Source organism: Pararge aegeria, chromosome 3 (genome assembly GCF_905163445.1).
Source record: "Pararge aegeria chromosome 3, ilParAegt1.1, whole genome shotgun sequence".
Classification (NCBI taxonomy): domain Eukaryota; kingdom Metazoa; phylum Arthropoda; class Insecta; order Lepidoptera; family Nymphalidae; genus Pararge; species Pararge aegeria.
The window spans coordinates 17,699,943-17,722,957 of NC_053182.1; the positions used below are offsets into that span (position 1 = coordinate 17,699,943).

At 36.1% G+C, this 23,015-nt stretch overlaps 1 protein-coding gene across 1 annotated transcript in view; it reads right to left on the reverse strand.

Annotated features, from left to right (window-relative positions):
* The window catches only part of LOC120637222 (zinc finger protein Gfi-1b), a 98,642-nt gene that overhangs the window by 38,764 nt on the left and 36,863 nt on the right, over positions 1 to 23,015 (reverse strand). The window contains exons 3-4 of the mRNA XM_039908941.1: positions 5,319 to 5,967; positions 4,398 to 4,579 (exon numbers count right to left, since the gene is read on the reverse strand). Coding sequence (XP_039764875.1) covers positions 4,398 to 4,579; positions 5,319 to 5,967 — 831 coding nt within the window. The remainder of the gene's footprint in view (positions 1 to 4,397; positions 4,580 to 5,318; positions 5,968 to 23,015) is intronic.

Below are 23,015 nucleotides of genomic sequence, written 5' to 3' on the forward strand. Positions count from 1 at the left end.
TTTCGACGATAAATTGCATGGTGGGACATTAATCAACAAGTTGAGACGCTGATTAAAATGCTGTTCGCGCAACTATTTGCTAAGTTGATATTGTTAATAATTTACACGTGGATTGAGAAGGGGGACCGTGTTAGTCGGGTGTGGTTGCTAATGGATGGGATTATCTATACTTATAATAAAACTGCAACTGGATGATTTCTGTACATTTAATATATTTTGAATATTTTGACCGGGTGATGCTTTAAAATAGATACTGAGTGCAAAACCGTATTTATTTAATTTTTGTCCGTCTGTCTATCCGGGCATCGCGTGAAAACTACTGCACGGATTTCAATTAAATTTGGTATAGTGATAGCTGATAACCCGGGTCATCATATAGGATCCTTTTTATCCCGATAAACAATGAGTTTCCTCCGGGAAATGGAATGAAATTTTTTATCAATTTTACTTCATATCTCCGTTAAATTTGCACCGATTTTAATCATTCTTTTTATTTGACAGTGTGAAGATCTAATGAATTTTGTCGGAGATCAAGGACATAATTCCTCACTTCTTCTTTTGAATTGATAGCAACAATTAGAATCTCTAGAAAAAACACGTAGGTGTATCGTAGACTCTGACTTATTCAAAACTTCTTTTCTTGTGATACGCGTATCGTTCATGATATAATATGGATTAGATTTATCAGAAGTGACGTTTCGATTTCATAAGATTACACGGAATTTTCATTTTAAGCAGCTAACATTTTTAACAAGTCTCGTTATCATCGAGTTACGATAAATAATAATAAATGCCATAAAAATACGTGCTGATCATACGAGTCCCTTTACAGATATTGCTGTAATCAGTTACGAAGTCACTACAATTTTGTACATTGAGAAGCCTATTATTATATTATATTTTTATTGTAATTCTTAAAAAAAACATAAAATATTCTACATTGGTTAAAATAAATAGAAAAGTGTTGTTCCATTATAGTATTTTATAATATTTAGTGCTCAATTTTTGCGGAATAACTTTGAAGTTTCACAGTTTTTGCACCCTACGCTTACCAAAGTTTAGCAATAATATCACTTTGGTGTTTACTAGAATTTTTTGAGTTAGAAAATTCTCTATTTGCCCGTAAAACTGTAGTTAAAATCTGAAGTCAAACGTTGTTATTTTTTACACAATATATTTTAGAGATAAGAATACGCTAAGTATTGTGAAATCACTGTATGCTTAAATTTTAATAATTTGCATGTAAAGGTAAAATAGAAACCAATTTTTCAGAGCACTCTATAACTTCGAAAATTTCGAGTAAAGTACAAAGAGCCACCGAGCGGAATTTATTCACCGACCCATAACCTATCTACAAAACTCTATACCTCCGTGAACATGTGCCACGATAACTAACCCAACCTTAAATCTTTGCTCTCAGTCACGCTCCATGTCTCAACTATACCCATCCCTCTCTCTCCCCAGTAAAGCAATGAAAAGTGAATCTACGCCTGAATCACGATTCCCACCCTCATCTTAAATGAACTGGGGTGCGGTAGGTGTTTTCATAGGTATGTTGAAAGCGTTCCGGCGATCTCAAGTACCTTGTTTACGTTACATAAAAGGAAATTTCTCGATGAATCTCTGATAGTACTTAGCGTTGTAAATGGCAGTTTGCTGGCGGGATTGGGATGAATTATATTTACACTGCATCATACTATCTTAATGATAATAAAATAATAAAGTGAAAACCATTTGTTTTTCTAGGATAAAAAGTAGATTAGGTTATCCTCGGTGCCAAAAAGTAAATTGATCGTTTGCTTAGTTAGGGCGTGAAGGAAGAACAAACAAACTAAATACCAACCAAAAACACTCTTTCGCATTTATATAATAATTAGAACAGAATAGGTACACTTCATAGTATATTCTTCTTCTTTTTAGTAATTTGAATGTAAAACTGTTGGTCTTGTCTTTACCTTATTCGGGAACGATAAAAAATAGTAAGATATTGAGGTTATCCCTCAAGTTCTTGTTATTATCAACGTTTAAAACTAAACTTTGGAGCAGGGTGTAATTGTGTTATGTATCTTTTAACAAACACCATATATATATATAATGTAATATTACTTTATAATATCATAAATTGTAGTTTTGGCTACACACTCAATTTTGTAACACGGTTTTATGGTTGTGCAATAGAATAAAAAAAAACTCTCCTATTTTAGAGGATAACTGTGATTTTAATAGCCTAAGGACTATGACATATAGGTATATATAAATATGTAACTGTATCAATATATATTTAGATGGGTGAAGTACCGAGACATTCCCGATAGTCTATGTTAACAGCGCTTCATCCCTTAAACTGGATGTCACTATTAACGGAACAAGGGTCTGAACTCTGAATTATTCATTCGCTTCCACCCCGAAAGTGAGTCGTTTGATGGAATTTTTAACTTACATATTTTATCAAGTTTACGATACCTATTTATTGTACTTCTTACAGCTTTCGACTGGTAGATTGGCGCTATAAATACTTAATTCCAGTGAACTAATTCATTGACGGTATGGAAAGTAGATAGATAGATAGAAAAGACTTTATTGTACATACAGAAAGGAAACAATTTTAACAAAACAAAAGGTGAAATATATCATCATCATATCGACCCGTTACCGGCCCACTACAGGGCACGGATCTCCTCCCACAATGAGAAGGGGTTAAGGCCGTAGTCCACCACGCTGGCCAAGTGCGGATTGGTGGTCTCCACGTACTTTTGAGAACATTATGTAGAACTCTCAGGCATGCAGGTTTCATCACGATGTTTTCCTTCACCTTCGAAGCAAATCATGTTTTTATTACTTCAAACGCACATAATTTTCTGGCCTGGCCCAAATAATGTTCGTGTGATTTTGTTACAATAGAAATATAATAGAACTATCAGCTAAATTTACCAAAAATTGTTCGGTATTGTGTTTTTTTTCTGTTAAAGAATTTTCAGTACCAACCCGGAGTTAGAAAATTGGCGGTGTCAACCCCGTGCCTCAGAGAGCACGTTAATCCCTGGTTCACTAACTTGTGAAAAAAATTCATTAAAGCCCACCAACCCGCATAGGAGCAGCGTGGTGGGTTTATGCTCTAAAATCGTTTAAAACTTAGGGGCTTCTGCCTTCGTGAAGAACAGCAAAATATTTTTATTTAAATGATGGGAAAATTCTTTAGAATAAATAAAGGCAAATCAACTAAAAACGTTCGATTTATTTCTCAGATAAATCTTTATATATATATATATATATATATCTTGTGTGCGTGTGTGTGACACTTTACTCCTCCTAGACGGCTGGACCGATTTGAATGAATTTCTATTATATTTCTATTGTAACAAAATCACACGAACATTATTTGGGGTACAGTGTATGTAAGTATTATGTGGATTCCCTATGACCCTCTGCGAATCTTATCCTTCGGCTTAAGTGTTAACGAAACAACAAACTCTATACCGCAACATCTTGTATTCATGAAGGGAGATACACACGGGGATGACGAATGAACAACCGATGTCTATGGTAACCATTTTGCCGGGTTAGACACCTACTGTGTTATACACTGTGTTATAAAGCTAGTAAGGTCACCTTTATTATCTCAATGGTATAAATCTGGCTCAGACATACTTGTCATTTTACAAGTTTCACTTCAATTAACATATATTTTGAATTTTGCCGATATCATGCGAACGAAGCCGGAATCGGAGATGATTTACAATTAGAATCCCACTTCTGATGTTTTTGCTCGTAGCACATTAAATCCGTGTGTACCGGTAACACAATCGCTATATAACTCACCGCAAACGCCCCGGGTTTCCCGTTCCCCGCGATTATTATAAAACACCCTAACTCATCTTAGGTGTTAATGTGCATTAATTATGGCCGGGGCGCTAAGATGTTGTGACAGTGTTGCCGTTTTGATAAACACCGCCTCTTTAATAGAACGGCGGGTTGTCTTGAGTAATTGTCTTCAATCTAGTCTTAATGTAGGGCTTAATATTATCTAATAATTATATTTAAATATATTCTCTCTTTGGTTGAGAGCTTGTTACCTTGTTTCTATTCCCGAATCGGGCAACAAAGGTGTTTTTTAACAATATCCACACCGTGCATAAGAAAACATATTGAGGTTATAAAATCTATTTTTTTTTTTAAATATACTTATAATTTATAATTTGTGATATTTTAGATTTTTGGAGAGTTGCTGAAATCTTAAAAATACATAATGGTCAACCAACTGTAAAAGGAAATCTGAGATAAAAATAGTTTTGGTTTACGTCCTATGTTGATTACACTATAAATCTAACGTATCTGGAAAACATGTTATGTTTGTAATAAACATTTTAGAGAAGAGAGAGAAAAAATGAAATACTTACCAGTGTGTATATAAGTGTGTTTCTTCATATCAGACTTCTGGTGGAACCGCTTGCCACAATACTGGCAAGGGTAGGGTCGGGTGTCCGAATGGATGAGGAGGTGTGTGGATAGTGTACTGGAACGTTTGAATGTCTTCCCGCACTGCTTGCATTCAAACACTTTCTCTACGCTGTGGACAGCCCTGTCAAAAGGGATGTCAGTTAAAGAAGGACTTTGTTACTATTTTCAGAAGATTAAATTCTAAGAAAAATTATAACTGTTATTTTTTGACTGTAGGTCAAGACTGCAAATTAAGAGTTTTTCTTTTCTTGTGGGAATATCAAGGCAGTGGTTAATATGGATACAAACAGACATCAGCAAATTACAGGTATATCGTTGCCGTTTAAGATAGTTAGACATGTTCCTTAAAATACATCACTAGATTTGAAAAATTGTACCTAACGTAAAGAAAACATCGCCTGAGGAAGTTGCAGTGTTAAAAAACCACACAATTTTTTTTGGTTCCGTGAATTATAAACATACTTGCATATCATAACCTACCGCAAACGTCCGCTTCTACCCAAAAGGAATGTGTCTCTAAAGGAACCCACTACAGGCCGATGCCTGTATCCGCCGATGCCGATGCCGAGTCGCCTATCCGAATCAGAAGGATTTAGCTTAGCGTCGGATTGATAGACTTCACGCGATAGACTTCTTTGAGAACATAATATAGAAACTAATGCATGAAGGTTTCCTCCCGATGTTTTCCTTCAGCAATAAAACCCACATTACTCTTAAAAGTTAGAAGTGCGTGCCGGGGGTTGATCACCTAGGAGGCCAAAGCCCTAGGTGATCAACCCCCTACAATAGCCTACTTGGCTATTTCAGCTTTAAAAAAAGGAATTTTAGTTACACTAGTGAAATTTTATAAAGATGCTCACCGGTGTTGACTAAGGCTGATCTCATGTCCAAAAGTCTTGCTGCACAGTTCACACGCAAACGGCCTCTTCCCATTATGAGATCTCCGCGCATGCACCTCCAATCCATGAGGCGTACTGAACATTTTCTCACACTTAACACACGAATAAACGTCTCCAATAGGCAAAGGTCTGGATAAAGGACTTGGGGCTCCGAGAACAGCTGCTCTTAACCTTAATAATTCTGGGCCAGCTGCCTGCACAGCGTGGAGGTATAAGTTGCTGTAACTCCCCCATCCTGGTATACCAAGGCTTCCAGCGTCTCTTAGAAACTCCGTGAAGGGTAAAGGCGGGTAAAGGAATGGTCTCTGAGGTTGCACTCTTGGGGCATCGGGTCTTAATAAAGCGCTGACTGAAAACGCTTCTGACCTCTTCAAAGGTGGGGAGGAATCTGGAATTCTTCTAGGGGAAGATGGTGGGGAGTCAACTTCGAGTTCGGGAGATGATGAGCGAACTGAGCGTGGGGAATGAGAGGATGGTGCCCAACATGGGCTTCCGCATCTTGATGTGGGTGAAATGTCTTCGGCTCTTGAGGTCTCATTGTTATGTGATTCGTTGTCTTCTTCATCTGTTCTTTCTCCCACTAGCCGGTTAATGCCGAATTTGATGTCGTCTGCAACAAACATTTCGGGTTAATATTATGAAGGTTTTTGGGTTCTTATCTCATCTTACAGCGAGCAAGTAATATAGCGATTATGATTCTATTTTCTATATCTTTGTTTATATAATAAATAATAGTATTAACAGGTACCATTTTATTTATAGTTAAATTATTGACATTGAGGAATTTTTTTTCTAAAAAAAAATCTGCACAAGAACATAAATATTTGATGTTAGTATTTCGACGCTACGACTTAGGTTTCCTTTTATTTTTTTAAAGATGTATAAAGTTTTAAGAGCTTAGTACTGCACCTTACTTAGTTACTTATGCGTTTGTGTTTCTGACTCTAGAGTTGAAAGAGTTAGTTTTAAAACACATAATCGAAAAAAACTAAGATTTTATATGCATTTTCATTATTGGCATCCCTAGTAGCAGCTTACGAGTATTTATATTGAAGATCAACAAACTAGAACTTTTAGGGTTGTCATGAAAACAGCTTGTAGGGAAAATGTAGCAGAATGCCGAATATGTTTTGCAGTGGGCGCTTAAAGGGGCACAATGCAATTCGCTATTGTTTGCCAAAAGAGCACAAAGGACCCTGAAACGCCCCTAGGCCAGTGAAAAAGCGCAGGTGCCGCACTTGTCGCAAGGGTAGCCATTTTATATCCCCTTTAAATCCGGATACGTTTACTTCGTTCCTCGAAATAAATATATCAAATCCATACGCTATGTCAATTAAACCTTTTTTTGAAGATCTCCTTTTTTTTCCTACTACCTTTCCGGTTACCTACAAAGACGTGACGCCAAGCGATTTAGCTTTTGTTATGATGCCAATTTGAAAACGGGTTTCCAATCAAGGGCTAACTTTTAGTTTGAAAAAAGAATAAAAAATTTGTCGTGTTATAAAAGAAACTTTATATTTATATAACGTTTTTGACAGGTCTCTTTCATCAGAAACTGTCACCAATCAATTGCTTATAACAGTCCGCTGCACTGTACTGTGCTGGGCAGATACCCATCTGATCACAGTAGAAAGTAGTAGCACAGACGTACACAGAGTCTGTAGTATTAATCGTCAAATTATCCTGCAGTAGTATTTTAAAGTACGGTAACCCCACTCCCGATGAAATGAGCCGTATCATGTCGCAGAAGCAAATTGACTTTCATCTGCTCTACCCCTCGCCCAACCCCAGTAATTAACACTTCGGGGTCGGAGGGACCCCGGGCCCCAATCTTTTTTACAATTCACTAATCCGCGGGCGCGAGTAAACGAAACTAAAGCGTACATTGTTGGAGTAGACTTTATTTGGTTTATTCACCGCAATGTTAACTTTTATCGAATAATTCAATATTCATTTATTTTAGGTATCAGACTTTAGGAACATTTTTGAAAAGTCACCTCTGTCTTTTTCTTTGACTCTGCTTTTCTACAACCACAATCTTGGAAGGCAGATTCTAAACGGTAAATAACTAACTGACTAATTTCTCACGTCCAGTGCTCTACGTACACGTAGGTCTTGTGTAGGGAGTTCCACAATCCTCGGTCCTGGATCGCTTGCCTCCAGCGGATTACAGCGACCCGCCTGATATCGTCACCAAAGAATCACCTCGTTGGGCGCCGACCTGCGCTGCGTTTACAGTGCGGGGATGCCATTCCAGCACCTTAAGACCAACGTCCAGTGGAATACCGTGGCCTATAAACTTTGCAGGCATGCAAGGAGTCCTGCAACGTTCCGTCCTGTGTCCGTCAACCTGAGGCGAAGGTGCTAACCCTCATGTACCCGTGTCCGGCATCCACGCCCTCCAGACCGAAACACAGCATTGCAACAATGCTGCTTAGCGGCAGAAATAAACATGGTGAAAGTATTTCCCCGGTAAAGTTCTGTCACAAAAAGCTCTAGGTACTACTACTGAAAATTCTTACCTCGAAATTTTTTTTTTTTTTAAATCAATTAAAAAAAATTATAAAATTCTAACATCCTCATTTTACAATTTGACAATTTGTTCTCTATCATATGTGATATGAGACTATGACTGAACTTTTGCTAAGCAACCTTGTAATTATGAATACAATCAGTTGTATATAACTTCGACTTCATAAATTTCTGTTGTTCCGCTGAATTATATTGTTGAAATGCCTTATGAAAATTTTTGTCTTGTGAACACTTTTTTTTTACTTGCATCCAGGCCTTTACATAATCATGAGGCCTTGTCAGGGCGTAGCAAAAAGAAACAGTTTGACACTTTATTATTATTACACGATTTCAGGATTCTAATTAGGTAGTGTTAGTAGAAATATATATCAGATATCAGAATGATTAGTTACTATTAAAGATCTTCAAGTTAATAAATCTATCAAAATATTAAATAATGGCACAGCCAATTGTTTAGTCATTAAATTATGTTAAAAATTACACTTACAACATGATAGATGTTATGTTACTCCTAAAAGGCAAAGTTTTCTAAGTAACGTGCAAAGACTAAGTTCGAAACGAATCACTACTGTTCTGTACTGTAATGAAACATTAATGTATTTTTCAAATATGAAATTTCTTCTTAAAATCATTAAAGTTCGATCGAGATTAGTGCAGTGGTTAATCTGATTATAGTAAAGAAACAAAGAAATAAATGCAGTTTAGCATTAACAATATTAGCATAGATTGAACAAACGACACTATAATCGATTAGTGACAATTTTCTCCACGATGGAGCCTAATAAATAATCCACAGATCATCAAGAAACCATCAGGCCGCGCTCACGCTGTCCGAAAACAAACATCCATCTCGCCGAGACAAGTTACACTAATGAAGAGCGACCCCCATAACTGAAATACTGCAGCTGTCGACGTCCGGAGCGGAACCAATCCGACTGTTACGGACTTTTTGACGACCTTCTGTAGCCTTAGTACAAGACTGCTAGCTTGCAATCGGAGAGTTGTTTTCGATTATGCAAATACTTGACCATCGGAGCAAAATGGATCTTATTAGTATTAAATAAAAATTTGCAGTGTTCCACAATTCTTCGAGTTTTTCACAGAACGATTGTAAAACAAAACTCTCAAGTACAAGATTTGCTACTCTAGAACAAGTAACATTAGGTCCATTTTCTTTTGATGTCACAGAGTTTGATATGCAAAAACCACTTCTCGTTTTTGAACGAGCAAATTTCGTACTAAGGCTACTCACTTTTTGTAGTATAAGTCTTGTTTGTCGAGTTGTTCGGATGTTTGACAACAGATCACAAGGTAGTGTCAGCTGAAAACTGCGTACTCTGTCTAGTTCGGTTTAAGTTTCAGCTGACAATCAGTGTCACAAGTTTATACGGTTGGTAGAGCATCTAACCCAATGCTGAGTTGGAATCTGTTACTAGGTTATGCCACACATTAGGACAAACATTATCCTGGCGCTTCAGTTATTTGATAAAACGCATATCTGTGGCATAATTTATTAATACAGATTTTTTTGTCAGTTTTTACGTCAATAAATTACCAATACTTACAAGTTTTGTTAGGATATAAGCGATCTGGAATCTCGTGCCTCTTAAGCATGTTAAACTTTACTAAAAGAGGCCTATACCCAGCAGTTCTTGCACATCGCCAAAAATAAGTTTGAGTCAAATTTAGGACACTGTAAAGTGCAATTTGACCCAAAGTCTAAGATTTATTTTTATCGGAACGTGTAAAAGATGTATCCAAGCTTATTTGAACAATAAACAAAGATTCTTATATTGTATCGTTATTTATTAGGGTCAGATTTAGGAAGAAAAAATACTTCATCACTGAATACTGTTGAATGTTTGTTAATAGATTCCACTTTTGAAATAGTATTCTAAATTCTAGATTCATTTTGCCCAATCATGCCGATCTTATTCGATATGATAACAATGATTAAAACTGTTTGTTGTAAACTTAATATCAAGTTAAATAAACTTGTCACGATGAAAAAAGAAATAGGCGCGACACGGTGATGACTTTGTTCCAAAATTTAACGCTCAGTCCCATTCAATAGCCGCAGTTTAGGGTTGCCTCCGTGCACTTGTTTGTTTGTCCCCCCGCGTTACTGGGCTTTATTGCCCCATAGTATTTATTACATATTAATGGTTATTTAGATTCATTGTTCCCCGACAGTATGCTCGAATTCATGGCCTTGCGAAATGTTGAATGGGACCCCATTCAGGGTAATGGGGTGAACTGTAAAGATGGTTATTATTGTGCCTATTGTAGAGCTTCGTAATAAGATAATTTAAGTTATTTGATGTTTTGATTATTATAGGTTTTCTATACATTGTTTGCGTACTTGTGTCAATCATATTAATACCATTACACCTCCTCGGAATTATTTTAGAAATAGAAATTTATTTAGTTTTAACGGTGATTGAATTAATTTGATGATATTTTTATCATGAATCTTTATAAATTTATTTCAACGATTTCATTGATTCCTCTCTTCCTTCGTCCGGGATCGAATCAACGTTATCAACTTATTTCTACTTACATTTTGGATTTTGATGAAAGTCGCGTAGATGAATGAGATGTGATATAGTTAAATGCCAGCTGTTTAAATAATAGGAACAATTATTATAATTAATCATAACGATAGAAAAACTATAAGAATGATACGAAAAAAAACTTTGACTTGGACCTATAACTTTTTTGCTAGCAGCAAAAAACAGTATTATTATAATCGTGCTTGGCTACTTTTAGTGCGAAAGTTATATGAGTGACAACCCTTAAATATTTGATGTGAAAACGCTGCAACCGGTTTCAAATAATACTGGCATTCTAAAGTTAAAACCCAATAATCGAGGATTCCATTACCAGTTGGTTTCCCTAACAAGCGCAGTCCATTTTCTAGGCAAGGCACAATCTAGTTAAGGCTTTTTGCAAACAGCATTAGCGTGGTTACGTTAGCTTAGCAATCATACAGTTCAGAAAAGCAAATACCTAATTTTGTAGGCGCGTGTTTAAAATAGATACGTAATCCTATTAATACTATATTGAAATAATAAACTTTGTGAGTATGTACGGATGTTTTAATGCAAAGATGTTTGTTACTCTGTAATGCAAAAACTACAGAAGGGATTTGACTAAAATTTAGAATTCTTCACAACGGGGAAATCCATGAACGAACTATGCTATAGTTATCTATAGTTAAAGTAATGCTGTGTCAAACTATGCTACATCTTTCTATAGCTATAGTAATGCTTTGGCAAACTATGCCACAGTTTTCTATAGTTAAAGTAATGCTATGGCAAACTATGCTACATCTTTCTATAGCTACAGTAATGCTTCGGCAAACTACGAATATGCTACAGTTATATTTATCTATAGCTTTAGTAATGCTATGGCATACTATGTTAAAGTTATCTATAGCTATAAATTGCCATAACAATCTTACTCAAAATTCCTACTATATAAAGATATACTTGCATGTTCGCCGCGGTGTTCCGCGTTGTGTCTGTTACTTAATTGAAATACAAATATAAATTTTATAATAGGCCATCGTTTTTTACTTACCATCAGAGGTCTATCAGCTCGAAACGGGTCAATTATTTCAATAAAAGTGTGCCAGACAAACACCTTACCAAACTGTATGATAGTTAAACTGCAATTGCATTTAATCCAAACACTCGCTGGCGTCATTAGTTAGGCGTCGTTTTTTCTGTGGCTAATGCAATTTTAATTATAAGAGGCGCGGTCTCTAATTGCGCTGTGCATTCTGAGTAGAAATCGAAAACTTGAGACCTGGATATCGTTTAGCACAGCTAAGTTACGTTAGTCGTTTTATAAAAAGCTAATGACTTCCTGCATAAACCGTAACGATTTTTACACGCTTTCATTTAGGTATCTTTTTCTATATGCCTCTCCGCTTCAAGATTTATAATATATATTACAGGACTGCCCAAAGAAAGAGTGTAATATTTCTAGAGTCCATGTGTAAGGACGTGAGATAATTTATTCTACTATAATCTTCTAAAGAGAGAAGATTAGTTTATATATTCGACTATAAACTTCTAAATGACCGAAGAGATTTATGTGCACGTGGGAGTTTTAAAATCCTTACATACCGATTGATATTATGAATTCTTGAAGAGTAAAATGAATTGCATGGCAACATTATCAAACATTGAACTTCATAGTGCTCGACAGTACTGTTTTTTTTTATTACGTTCTTATTAAGGAAGAGCTGCGGTTTACTATTCTTGTGTATAGTATGTTGTTTGTTTGACGACCTTGGCGCAGTTTGCAGCGACCCTTTCTGAGTCCAAGGCCGTGGGTTCGATTCCCACTACTGGAAAAGGTTTGTGTGATGAGCATTAATGTTTTTCTTGGTTTATAGGCGATGGTTTTCCACTAAGCATTAGTTTAGTTATCAGCTTGGACCGTCAATAATAAGTATAAAAATATATATATTAGCTTATATAGCCCAGCTTATGTTATCAAACAATAAACAAAATCAGCTGTATAACAGAGCCTTCAAAAATTCATGTTCACGTTTAGAATATGAAGGGCCTTACTATAATAGCTAAAAACATCTTTTTTTTAATTTTTTTATTTATACACACATCGCAAACAGCCCCAAAGTAAGCGTAGCTTGTGTTATGACTGATGAATATTCTTATGAATATGTTACCTAAATACTTATAATATACATATAAACACCCAGACACTGAAAAACATTAATTTTCATCACACAAACTTTTCCAGTTGTGGTAATCGAACCCACGGCCTTGACTCAGAAAACAGGCTGCCCACTGCGCCAATCGGTCTTAGAACAGCAATTTTAAAATTACAGTTATTTTGACATATCTTGACTTCTTGAAAATAAAGACAATAATTTTGTAATAAAAAACCAAGAACATTATAATAATACTGCTTCAAGCGAACGTAGGTTAATAAGGTATAGGTTGTATGTAGTTTGTTGAACTAAGCATTAGAATTTAATAGAAAAAAATCCACTCCACTTAATAAATTATCCCTATGCAAAATTAATCAACAATTTGCTTAGTTGTTCCATGAAAGACGGACAGCGAACGGACCAACAAAAAATACACCTCAGCTTTTGTGTATTTGTATAGGGATAGGGTGATATTAAAATGGCGAGAATATGTGTGGGCAATAAAAACAAAACGCGTGAAATAAACGACACAGACAAATACCCAATAATTGCACGGTGAGCCCCAGATTGTTATCCTATCGAGCTTTTAGCAAATTAAAAATACGCGTTGATCGCGTTTCCAAACACGAGTTGCAATTTTCATGCAAAATAGGTATCAGTTGGAAGCTAATGTAATCGTTTGGTCTAGAATTTTCCACTGCTTTCGATTAAGTCTGTCACAAGTTGAATTATTCCAAGGGAATCGAATTAGATAATTTAAAAGTGCTACAACAGCGCTGCCACCACGCACGTTATACGTTGTATAACAATAGTACCTTGATTGACTTATTGACTGACTGAATATTGTGCCAGTCAGTCAGTAATTATTTAACCGTAAAATACAGAATTGTAAAAATTAGACCCCTACATTCTATAGGGATAAAAGGTTTTTTATGAATAATTTAAACAATAGTAAAGCGTTTTACGATATGTACAAAAACCGCCAAAGTTTGAGTCGGATCCACGGACGAAGGGTTTTTTCAATTATACATAAAAACGAAAAAAAATCATTTCTGCTGTATGGGAGCCCGCTTAAATATTGATTTTGTTCTATTTATTAATACATATATTTTTTATAGCGGCAATAGAAATACATCATCTGTTTCAAGTGTCTAACTATCACAGTTGATGAGATACAGCAGTGGCGTGCAATTCATACATGCACAAAAGCACTGCCTACGCTAAATTTTTCATGTAACTCGTATAGAAGGAGGATTTTTCTATTTAATTTGCTTACCCTGGACAAAAACGCTAAAACATGATACAGCCTGGTCACAGACGGACACACAGAAACCGTCTTAGGAATAGGGTCCCGTTTTACCTCTTGGGTACGGAGCCCTAAAAAGAGTAGCTTAAATACCATGAAACAACGCTTATTATCACGGTTTGATATTGCTCAGATAATTGATTTATATGTATGTTATGTGTGTGTGTGTGTGTGTGTGTGTAATATTTTAATGTTAAAATAAAAACATCATAATCATACTTTTTAATGTTTACTGTCTTTTGTATAATTTAATTGTATTTTATTCCTTAACGTTAAAAGCTAAAAGGAAGTTCTTGATACCTATTGGTTTTGATAACTCCTATAAGACTCACTCGCTAGAAGTGAACATTTCGAGAGGTCTATAGATTATGAGTTAATAATATAAAAGATGCGAAGTCACGCTATAATCGTTAGTCAGGATTAGAGGTTGTAATGAAATGTTTAATAATGATCCGACTTATATGGGGAGCGTGACAAATTCCATTTTTAATAAAGTGTTTGCATGGGGTACAATAGACCTACATCTGTACGACTGGTGTTCAATTTTATTTATTGTTGTTGAGATATCGATTGTAAATAACTTACCAATTTTTTTTATTTATTTCTCTATAAGTTCGACCTTAAATCCAATCTCTTTGAGTTGACAATGAATAATTGTTAAGACTTAACAATTATTCATTGTAAAGTCAACATCTCCTGAGGATGCTCCGGTTTCGGAGCGAAACGTGCGTAGAGGGTACATTGCCGAAGATCTGTTTGGTGTGGAGTATAAGTATTAAAGAAATTATAAATTAAAACATACAGTACATTACTGCTTTTCGCGGAGTATAGCAAATTAAGCTTAATTTTCATAATATCATGGCCTACTTCTATCCAATACCATACCATTCTCTTAATCGGTGTCTACACTACGTCATACCCGAAACGCTACTTGTAAAAAAACGCGATAAGTGTCTATTATAATATCACTCATAACTTATTTCTTTATTTATTTATTAAACTCTTTATTTGTATACCACAACATTAACAAATACAAAAATATAATAAAAAAAGAAACATAAAGAAAGAAGTATAAGAGACGGCCTTATCGCTTAATAGCGATCTCTGCTAGGCACCCAATATCCATAATAAAAGATAATCTTTTCGTCCCAGGGAAAAATATTGACGCGGAAGAAATCGCGGGAAAAAGTTAGTAACAATTAAATTCATGCTACCAGTAGGTAAGTAATTAGGTACAATTGAAATGTTGCGCTATCAGTGAATTTACAAAAAATAACTTATAAATCAAATGTTATCATTCGGTTTTAATATCTTTTATCGGCATGTAATCCCATTTTATCGACATGGATTAGCCAAATCTAAGATCGTAAATGACGCTCAAATATTTTCCAAAGAAATATTATATTTGGATTTGTGTATCATGTCTACCAATGGACGGCTACTGGTGGACATAGGTCTTTTGTAGAGATTTCCAAATACCAGTCTTGCGGCGTCCCCTTGCGACTCTATTGATGTCAACTGACCACCTCTTCGGGGGTCTACCAACGCTGCGTTTACCGGTGCGAGGTCTCCATACCAGGACCTTGGTACCCCAACGTCCATTGGTCCTCCGAGCTTTGTATGTATTGCCACTTCAGCTTCACGACTCGTTCAGTTATGGCGGTCACTCTGGTTCTTTTACGAGTCTCCGCATTCCTGATTTGATAACGTAGAGATACTCCGAGAATAGCTCGCCCGATGAGTGACTCTGAGCCTCGTTATAAGAGCCATACATAGACACCATATCGTTTCATAGCCATATATGTAACTGTAGATTAATAACTAATGAAAATTTTGATAATAATTGGTTGATATGATGATGATGATTAGAGCCCAAATAGTAAGCAATAAATATGTATGTTTGAATTGAACATTCTATTTACAATGCTTATTTTATAATACTAAATTTATTCTTATCAAAATTAATACTTTTATCGCTTCTGTTATTTAAAATAAACAAACTACGTCTTTTATTAATTAAAATTAATAAAAGACGTAGACGGACGGACGTAGACGTAGACGGTAGACGGTAATTTGGACTAAAAGTTAAACAGTTATCGACGATGATCTTTCGCAAAAACGTGATGGTTAACATAGAGTACGGTGGTATGCAGGATTGCAGGGCATGGTACGAGTTACGTCACGACAAAAACTCTGCTCACTTCCATGAGATCTTATAACCAACGCAGACAAAGTCGTGGGTAAACGCTAGTCATTAATAAATTCCATTTCGATTAGATTCCCTTATCTCAGATGAAGTTGACGACTCCTGGAGCAGCGGTTTAAGGCTGGCAGGGACAATTTGGGAATTTACAAGGGAAAGGTTGAGAAGCTTCGGTCGTGGCTAGTTACCACACAAAATTAGAAGGTACCACTTTTCCTTGAACCAAAAGACGCTCAATGTAAACGTCATTACGACTGGACACGTGCCCGAATAAACTGAGAATTCGCGCTTTAATTGCAGAATATAGACGATGTTTGATGCTGAGTTCGTGGAGAATCGATAAACATGTTCCAGGTCACTCCAAACTTTCTCCTAAAAAACCAGCTACAACCAAAATTTGTAAAGTTTCTCATTTCTTAATTATTTTCTTCTCAGACTCCCTGAGGGTCCATGTCTCCGAAGAGTACTACATAATATGTGAATAAAAAACTGCAACTGAGCATTAAACTATGCATGTTACCTGCCTTGCTGTTCAGTCGGCTCGTACGACATCCGCGGGATTAAGAGGGGTGACGACAACAGTATTCTAATCTGGCAAATCACAAGACACAAAAATGTCGTTATCACAATGAAATGAGCGTTTTACGAAGGCCGATGCGGAACTCCGAAAATCATAAAAAAAAAATTATCGCAAACCTCGGGTTTAATCGAGTTGGATTTCTCTCACTAATCCATTTACTGGGCATTAATCAAAGCTGTATTTTGAAGGTCTCCGATAGGCGTGATAAGCGTAGAACAGTATCGAAGTTTATCCGATTACGAATATCTTTACGGTTTTGCTTAGGAAGTGACGTTATTTTTTTTTAAGTGTAATAAAACAACGGTTATAAAAAACGAGGATGGTGTAATTCGGTTATAAAATATTAATATTGTAATATTGTGTACCTACTCGTTGAAAGCAACGATTTTCATTGTATAGTCACATTTTGTACCTATCTACGTCTTTCTATTATACATCATATTACTATACACGATAGTAATATTTTGTTAAACGTTTTCAAATATTAATTTAAAGAACTTTGATCTTTGATCTAGCAGATCCTATATATTTATTTCGCGGTGTATATTTAAGTTCTCCGCATGGAGGTCTCGGATAATCACGCTCTGATTTTTGTTGCTGTCAGTTAAAGACTGTCTAACCACTGCATAACTATTCCAACGCTTATTTCTACCTCCGGCGCTTCGTGCCTCGTTACTGCCATTCTAATAACTTATATGGAAACTATATGTGGTACCAATTGTGTCTTGTATAGTTACTAATGTATAGGGTACAGATTTCTTTACGTTAAACTAGATGAGACGTTACTTTGTAATAATTGTTTATCTGATGATCTTATTTGAGTTTGAATTATCTGTTACATCAACTTATAATATTCATTCATTTTATTCACACCAACCCATTACCGTCCCACAACCAGAAGGGGTTAATGCCGTAGTCCACCAAGCTGGCCCAGGGCGGACTGGTGGACACACACCTTTGAGAACATTATGTAGGACTCTCAGGCCTCACGATATTTTCCTTCACCATCGAAGCAAGTTATATTTTAAATACTTAAAACGCACATAACTTAGAAAAGTTAGGGGTGGCGTTAGGCGTGCTGGGGTTCTTACTCGCCCCCCCCAAAGTAGATATTTTTTGTCACGTGATAATGAAAATTTACCGCGGGAATTTCATAACGAAAAACGTCGACGAGAGAAGTCGTAGGCAGCAGTCGTAGTACCTTTATCTTTTAATTGTGTGCAACAGAGAATTTTATCTATCTATCTGTCCTCTTGTATAGTTAGTGCTAACGTTTTTATCCACCCATCCACACTCGGCCCTAAATACCGCTAATGATATTTATAAACGCTTTGATATAAGTTTCCCACTGCAGTATGTGGCTCTTTATCTGTATAGGTACGTACCTCCATCCTCGGGGGGTTCTAAGCACGTTCTTAGAAGACGACCCTGCTCAACTTCGCAATCTTGAAATTGGTATTAGATTTCAAAAATTAATCCATGATTTCGACATCACACAAGTCACAAGCATTTGCATTGACAGCTTTCTCCCAGATAAGTTTTGATAAATCTTGGAGCGGCAACATCTTAGGGACGTGAAGTGTTATTGAGAGCTGGATTACGGAGGCCACGCCCTACGTCTCTGACGCTCACACGCCATCCGATTGATATGAGCTATCGGGTTTTATTTTAATGCTAAAGCGGTTATATTCGTGTTTTATTCGTTGACAGATATCACGATCAGTACAGGTAATATTTTCTGTGATTCCTTAGTACCAGCGACAACGGCATTCCAAAGGTACTTGCTGCCAGATTCGACTGCCCTATACTGTGCCACTGTGTGGATGTAGCAATCGGGCGAGTATAGTATTGTTATTTTACTATTTCATTACTAAGTTAGTGGTTAAGGAAAAATTGCTACTATTATACCTACTCACAATCTATGAATCGTTATTTTTATGCTTTTTTTTAAAACTTTATTATTATTAATAGGAATTGGGAACAGCGGCAAACATTCTGCTGCTTTCCAACAAACGTGAAAGTAATTTAAAAGATCCACACGGTACGTACAGAATGCTAAGTGTGACTATTTCTACCCACGTTTACTTATTCGATTGCGTGAAATTTAACTTCAATTTATACGAAATCGAAGGAGCGCCATCTAGTTAGTAACTAGGAAACCTTACTGTCACTAGATGGCGCTAGTTCGCTACTATATGATCGAATAAGTAAACGTAGGTGGGTAACCTCACACTCTCAGGTAAGATTGTCTGTGATTTCTGGGCAGAGATAGTGTGGGGCCCTAACACATCCGGAAATCAAGAGAACAGCAACCCTGCTTGGCTTGGTAAGAGTGGTAACTAGCCATGACAACATACAATTCTTCCAACACACATGCAAGAATTTACATCTCTACATGGTGGTTCGAAATCGAACGATGTTTCGGAAATAAAAAAAAACGTGTGTGTACTTATGTACACGCGTTAAAAAATGTTATTAGCTTCATGGTGTCGGTTTTTTGTGACGGTGTTCGCGCATCGAAAAATTACTCTTACCATTTTTCCCTAACGCGCAACAGGAAGTATAACTTTAAAAAATAACCATTATTTGTAAGTTAGCAAAAAAATAGGAAATAATTTTAATTTAAAAGTAATTTTATTTCTTATTCCCATTGGACCGTGAACATCCTGTTAGATACACGCCGCGCCAGTTTTATTTAATTTAATCAAAGGTCGTGGTACCTCTATTTTATCTCGGCGGCGCCTTTGTATGCGCCCCGATTTCTCTCCAATGTTTCCACGAATTATTTGCTGAAACAATAGCACGTTTCATGTTTGTGACTGTTACCAACTAACCATTACCGACTAACTTCATATACGTCACCATTAGTCCATTGAAATAGAGTTGAAAGTTGTACAGCATTTAACTACCCAACAGCAGAATTAAGTTTGCCAGTTTCCAAGCTTTGACGAAATGTCGTCCGCGGCATCTTTGAGATTAAATTCTCCCTCAATAATCGTTAGACTTGCGCCTAGATTTGTGATTATGACCACTTAACAAGGTTTAATGAGTTTTCTCAGTGCAAAGTTTGCTTTGTGTCAATATAATTCTTAAATCATTGCTGCAATTGACACCGTTTCTTCAATGTCTTCTTGGTGTAACATTGACTAAGAATTAACTGAAGGACAGCAAGAGTTGGCAAACAGTTTTGGTATACTTGTACCGATTACTTTTTCAAACACAGCTTTAACTTCTGAACTCTCATAAGAACAGACAAGCAAGCAATGGTTACCATATTATTATAATGCATATTCTGCATTTAACACTCAAGATTAAACACAATATATATATATATATATATATATATGAGACGTAGCTGAAGGTCCGATAAGATCTGCAAATTATGAAATGTATGCAAATTTTGGTAAATTATTATATTTAATAATGTTTTTGTTACTACGTTTGATTTGTTCGTTACTCAAGATTATTTGTTTATTATAAGACAACTAGACAAGTTCAGCCTTATAATGCATGAAAAAACTTGTAACAAAACTATATCTAAACTGTAAAAAGTAATCTATGATTTTAAGATCAAAAGAGTTTGTTTCTGCTGACACTGTTGTACGCTGAGCTTGGTTTATTTTTCTGTGTTACCATCTACTGCACTAAAGTGTAAATGATATGGAATTGGATGAAGCTATCTATTAAGTAGACACTCCATTTAATGGTTAATAAAATAATTCCTGGAACCCACACATAATTAAATCATAATGACATAACTTGGCAGCGTATCGTATTGTTGGCAAATAAGCTAATCATTCTATAGGAACAATAGTCCGTAACAATCACGAAACCTTTAACAATTCAGTTGTACACCAAATTCGATTGTCATAGCACCAAGTCACGCAAACTTTAAACAAGAGGACAATGTCGACTCTGCCACACTTGGCCAAACAAAAATGTGAATAACGGGACAAATAAACTGCTGGGGCGATGTCGTGACGGTGCCACTTGGCAAATATTGACGGGAGTTGGCGTGCACGAATGGGCCACATTTGATTGATCGAGCTTTATGGACTGGTCACCTTATGTTTGAAGTTCTATGAACTTGCAGTGAGACATGCAGTCTATTTTAAATACATCAGGGGCAATATTTACCTCAGTGTTTTTTTTTATTCCACTACAAGTTAGCCCTTAACTGCATTCTTACCTGGTGGTGAGTGATGATACAGTCAAAGATAGAAGCGGGCTAGCCTGTTAGGGAGTATGACAGTCAAACACCTAATAGGTTTCTAAGCGACAACGCACCGGAACACTAAATCGCTTAGCGACACGGCTCCCACCAGACCAGACCAGAGAATATAAAAAATCCAGAAATTATAAATTCCCAAATCGCCTCTACCTCCTGCTACCTCCTGCTTTAATTCACAACGCTGACTGTTGCGGCAACCAGGTCGTCAAAAATTGACAAAGATGAAGGTGTTTTGGATTTACTCCGTAAGTTTAAACAGTATCTTAAAATGCTTTTCATCCGTTGCACGAAGTTGCATTTTGTCTGAGCGTAAAGTCTCCAGGGATCATATTGTCTATGGCATTGAAATCTTAACTGCACGAACTGTTTAATATCGAGAAGTCTATTTACACTTCCCATAAACTGACTACTTTTGTGTCATAAATCATGGTAAAATGTAAGTTGAGAATATTATGTCGTGAGAAGGTAATAAGGGTTTTTCTTTGGATTTAAATAAGTTGTATTTTCAAGGTTCTCGAGATAAAGAAAAAGGTACATATCATATTCCTTTTTTGACAGTTTTCTCTATCTTTTCGATTTCTATAATCAGCTACGATTGATATCATCCTTCTCGTAGTAACACTTCTGTCAAATTTCAATTCAAATTTAAAATGCATTTATTTCAAGTAGGCCCAGTTTAAAAGAACTTTTGAAACGTCAAGTAAATCTGTTTGTAGTGACTCTACCACTCTGTCATCATTTTAAAATTTAGTAAAACATCATCGGCATTATCTAGCCAGAAACGTTAGAGCCTATTTATTTATTTTCATCAGGGATGGCTGACAGGAGACAAGCACAGGTTAATTTTTTTATAAAATATGGAAGTTCTGGTAGATTTTTGTTGAGCAATGCGTAAGTTTCTCGCGTTTCACAAAACAAAAAATTACCTCACAGAAAATGAAATTCACGCTTAACTTCAGACGGTCTGTTTACTCAGTTATCTGCATATTGGAGTTGTGCTATGTTGACCAATTGCCCAATTTTTTAGATCTAAAAACCGATTCCCCGAAACGGTCATAATGCTAGACAATCCATACATTCCAAACACGGCACGGTGTTATCTTGTAAACTAATGTTTGCTCACAAGCGTACACATGTCCAAATCGGATTTACAATGTGCCAAGACCAGAGCGGTGGAGGGACAGCAAATAAAGTTCATCTAAAATACTCTTTAATAGTATCTAAGTACTTACTAATATAAAGAAATCTTTTTTTTTTATTCCACTACAAGTTAGCCCTTGACTGCGAATTCACCTGGTGGTGGCTAAACCTATTAGGGAGTTTATTATAATAAATTAAATAAATAAATAATAATTTATATACTACGACAACGCACACATCGCCATCTAACCCCAAAGTAAGCGTAGCTTGTGTTATGGGTACTGAGAAGACTGATGAATATTTTTATGAATAATATACATAAATACTTATAATATACATATAAAAACCCAGACACTGAAAAACATTCGTGCTCATCACACAAACATTTTTCAGTTGTGGGAATCTAACCCACAGCCTTGGACTCAGAAAGCAGGGTCGCTGCCCACTGCGCCTATCGGCCGTCGGTTTATTAATTATTGGTTTCTACGCGGTATCGCACCGGAGCACTTAATCACTTAGCGGCACGTCTTTGGCGGTAGGGTGGTAACTAGCCACTGCCTAAGCCTCCCACCAGACCAGGGCAGAGAAATTTTCCGAAATGATAAATTCCCAAATTGCCTTTGCCTCTTAAATTCATAGCGCTTACCGTTGCGCCAAGTAGGTGTCAAAAATATAAATGACTGCCTGACAGACGCACACTGATCGCCCAAGACATTTGATTTTTGAAAGACATAATCATAAGACATAATACCAGTAATAGGTATAAATGTTTAATAATTTATTTAAAGGAGGGGAATGACAGTTTATGTTGTGGTTCTGTATTTATAAATGAAAACAAATATTTAATAATATTATTTAAGTTTACAAGTTCAAATGAAAAATTAAAACCTTTACAAGATCTTTTTGAATATCGAGTCTCATAGGAGCAAAATAAGTTTGTTAATTCGCACGTTTCTTTCCTATTTTGTGCTTATAGCGAAAT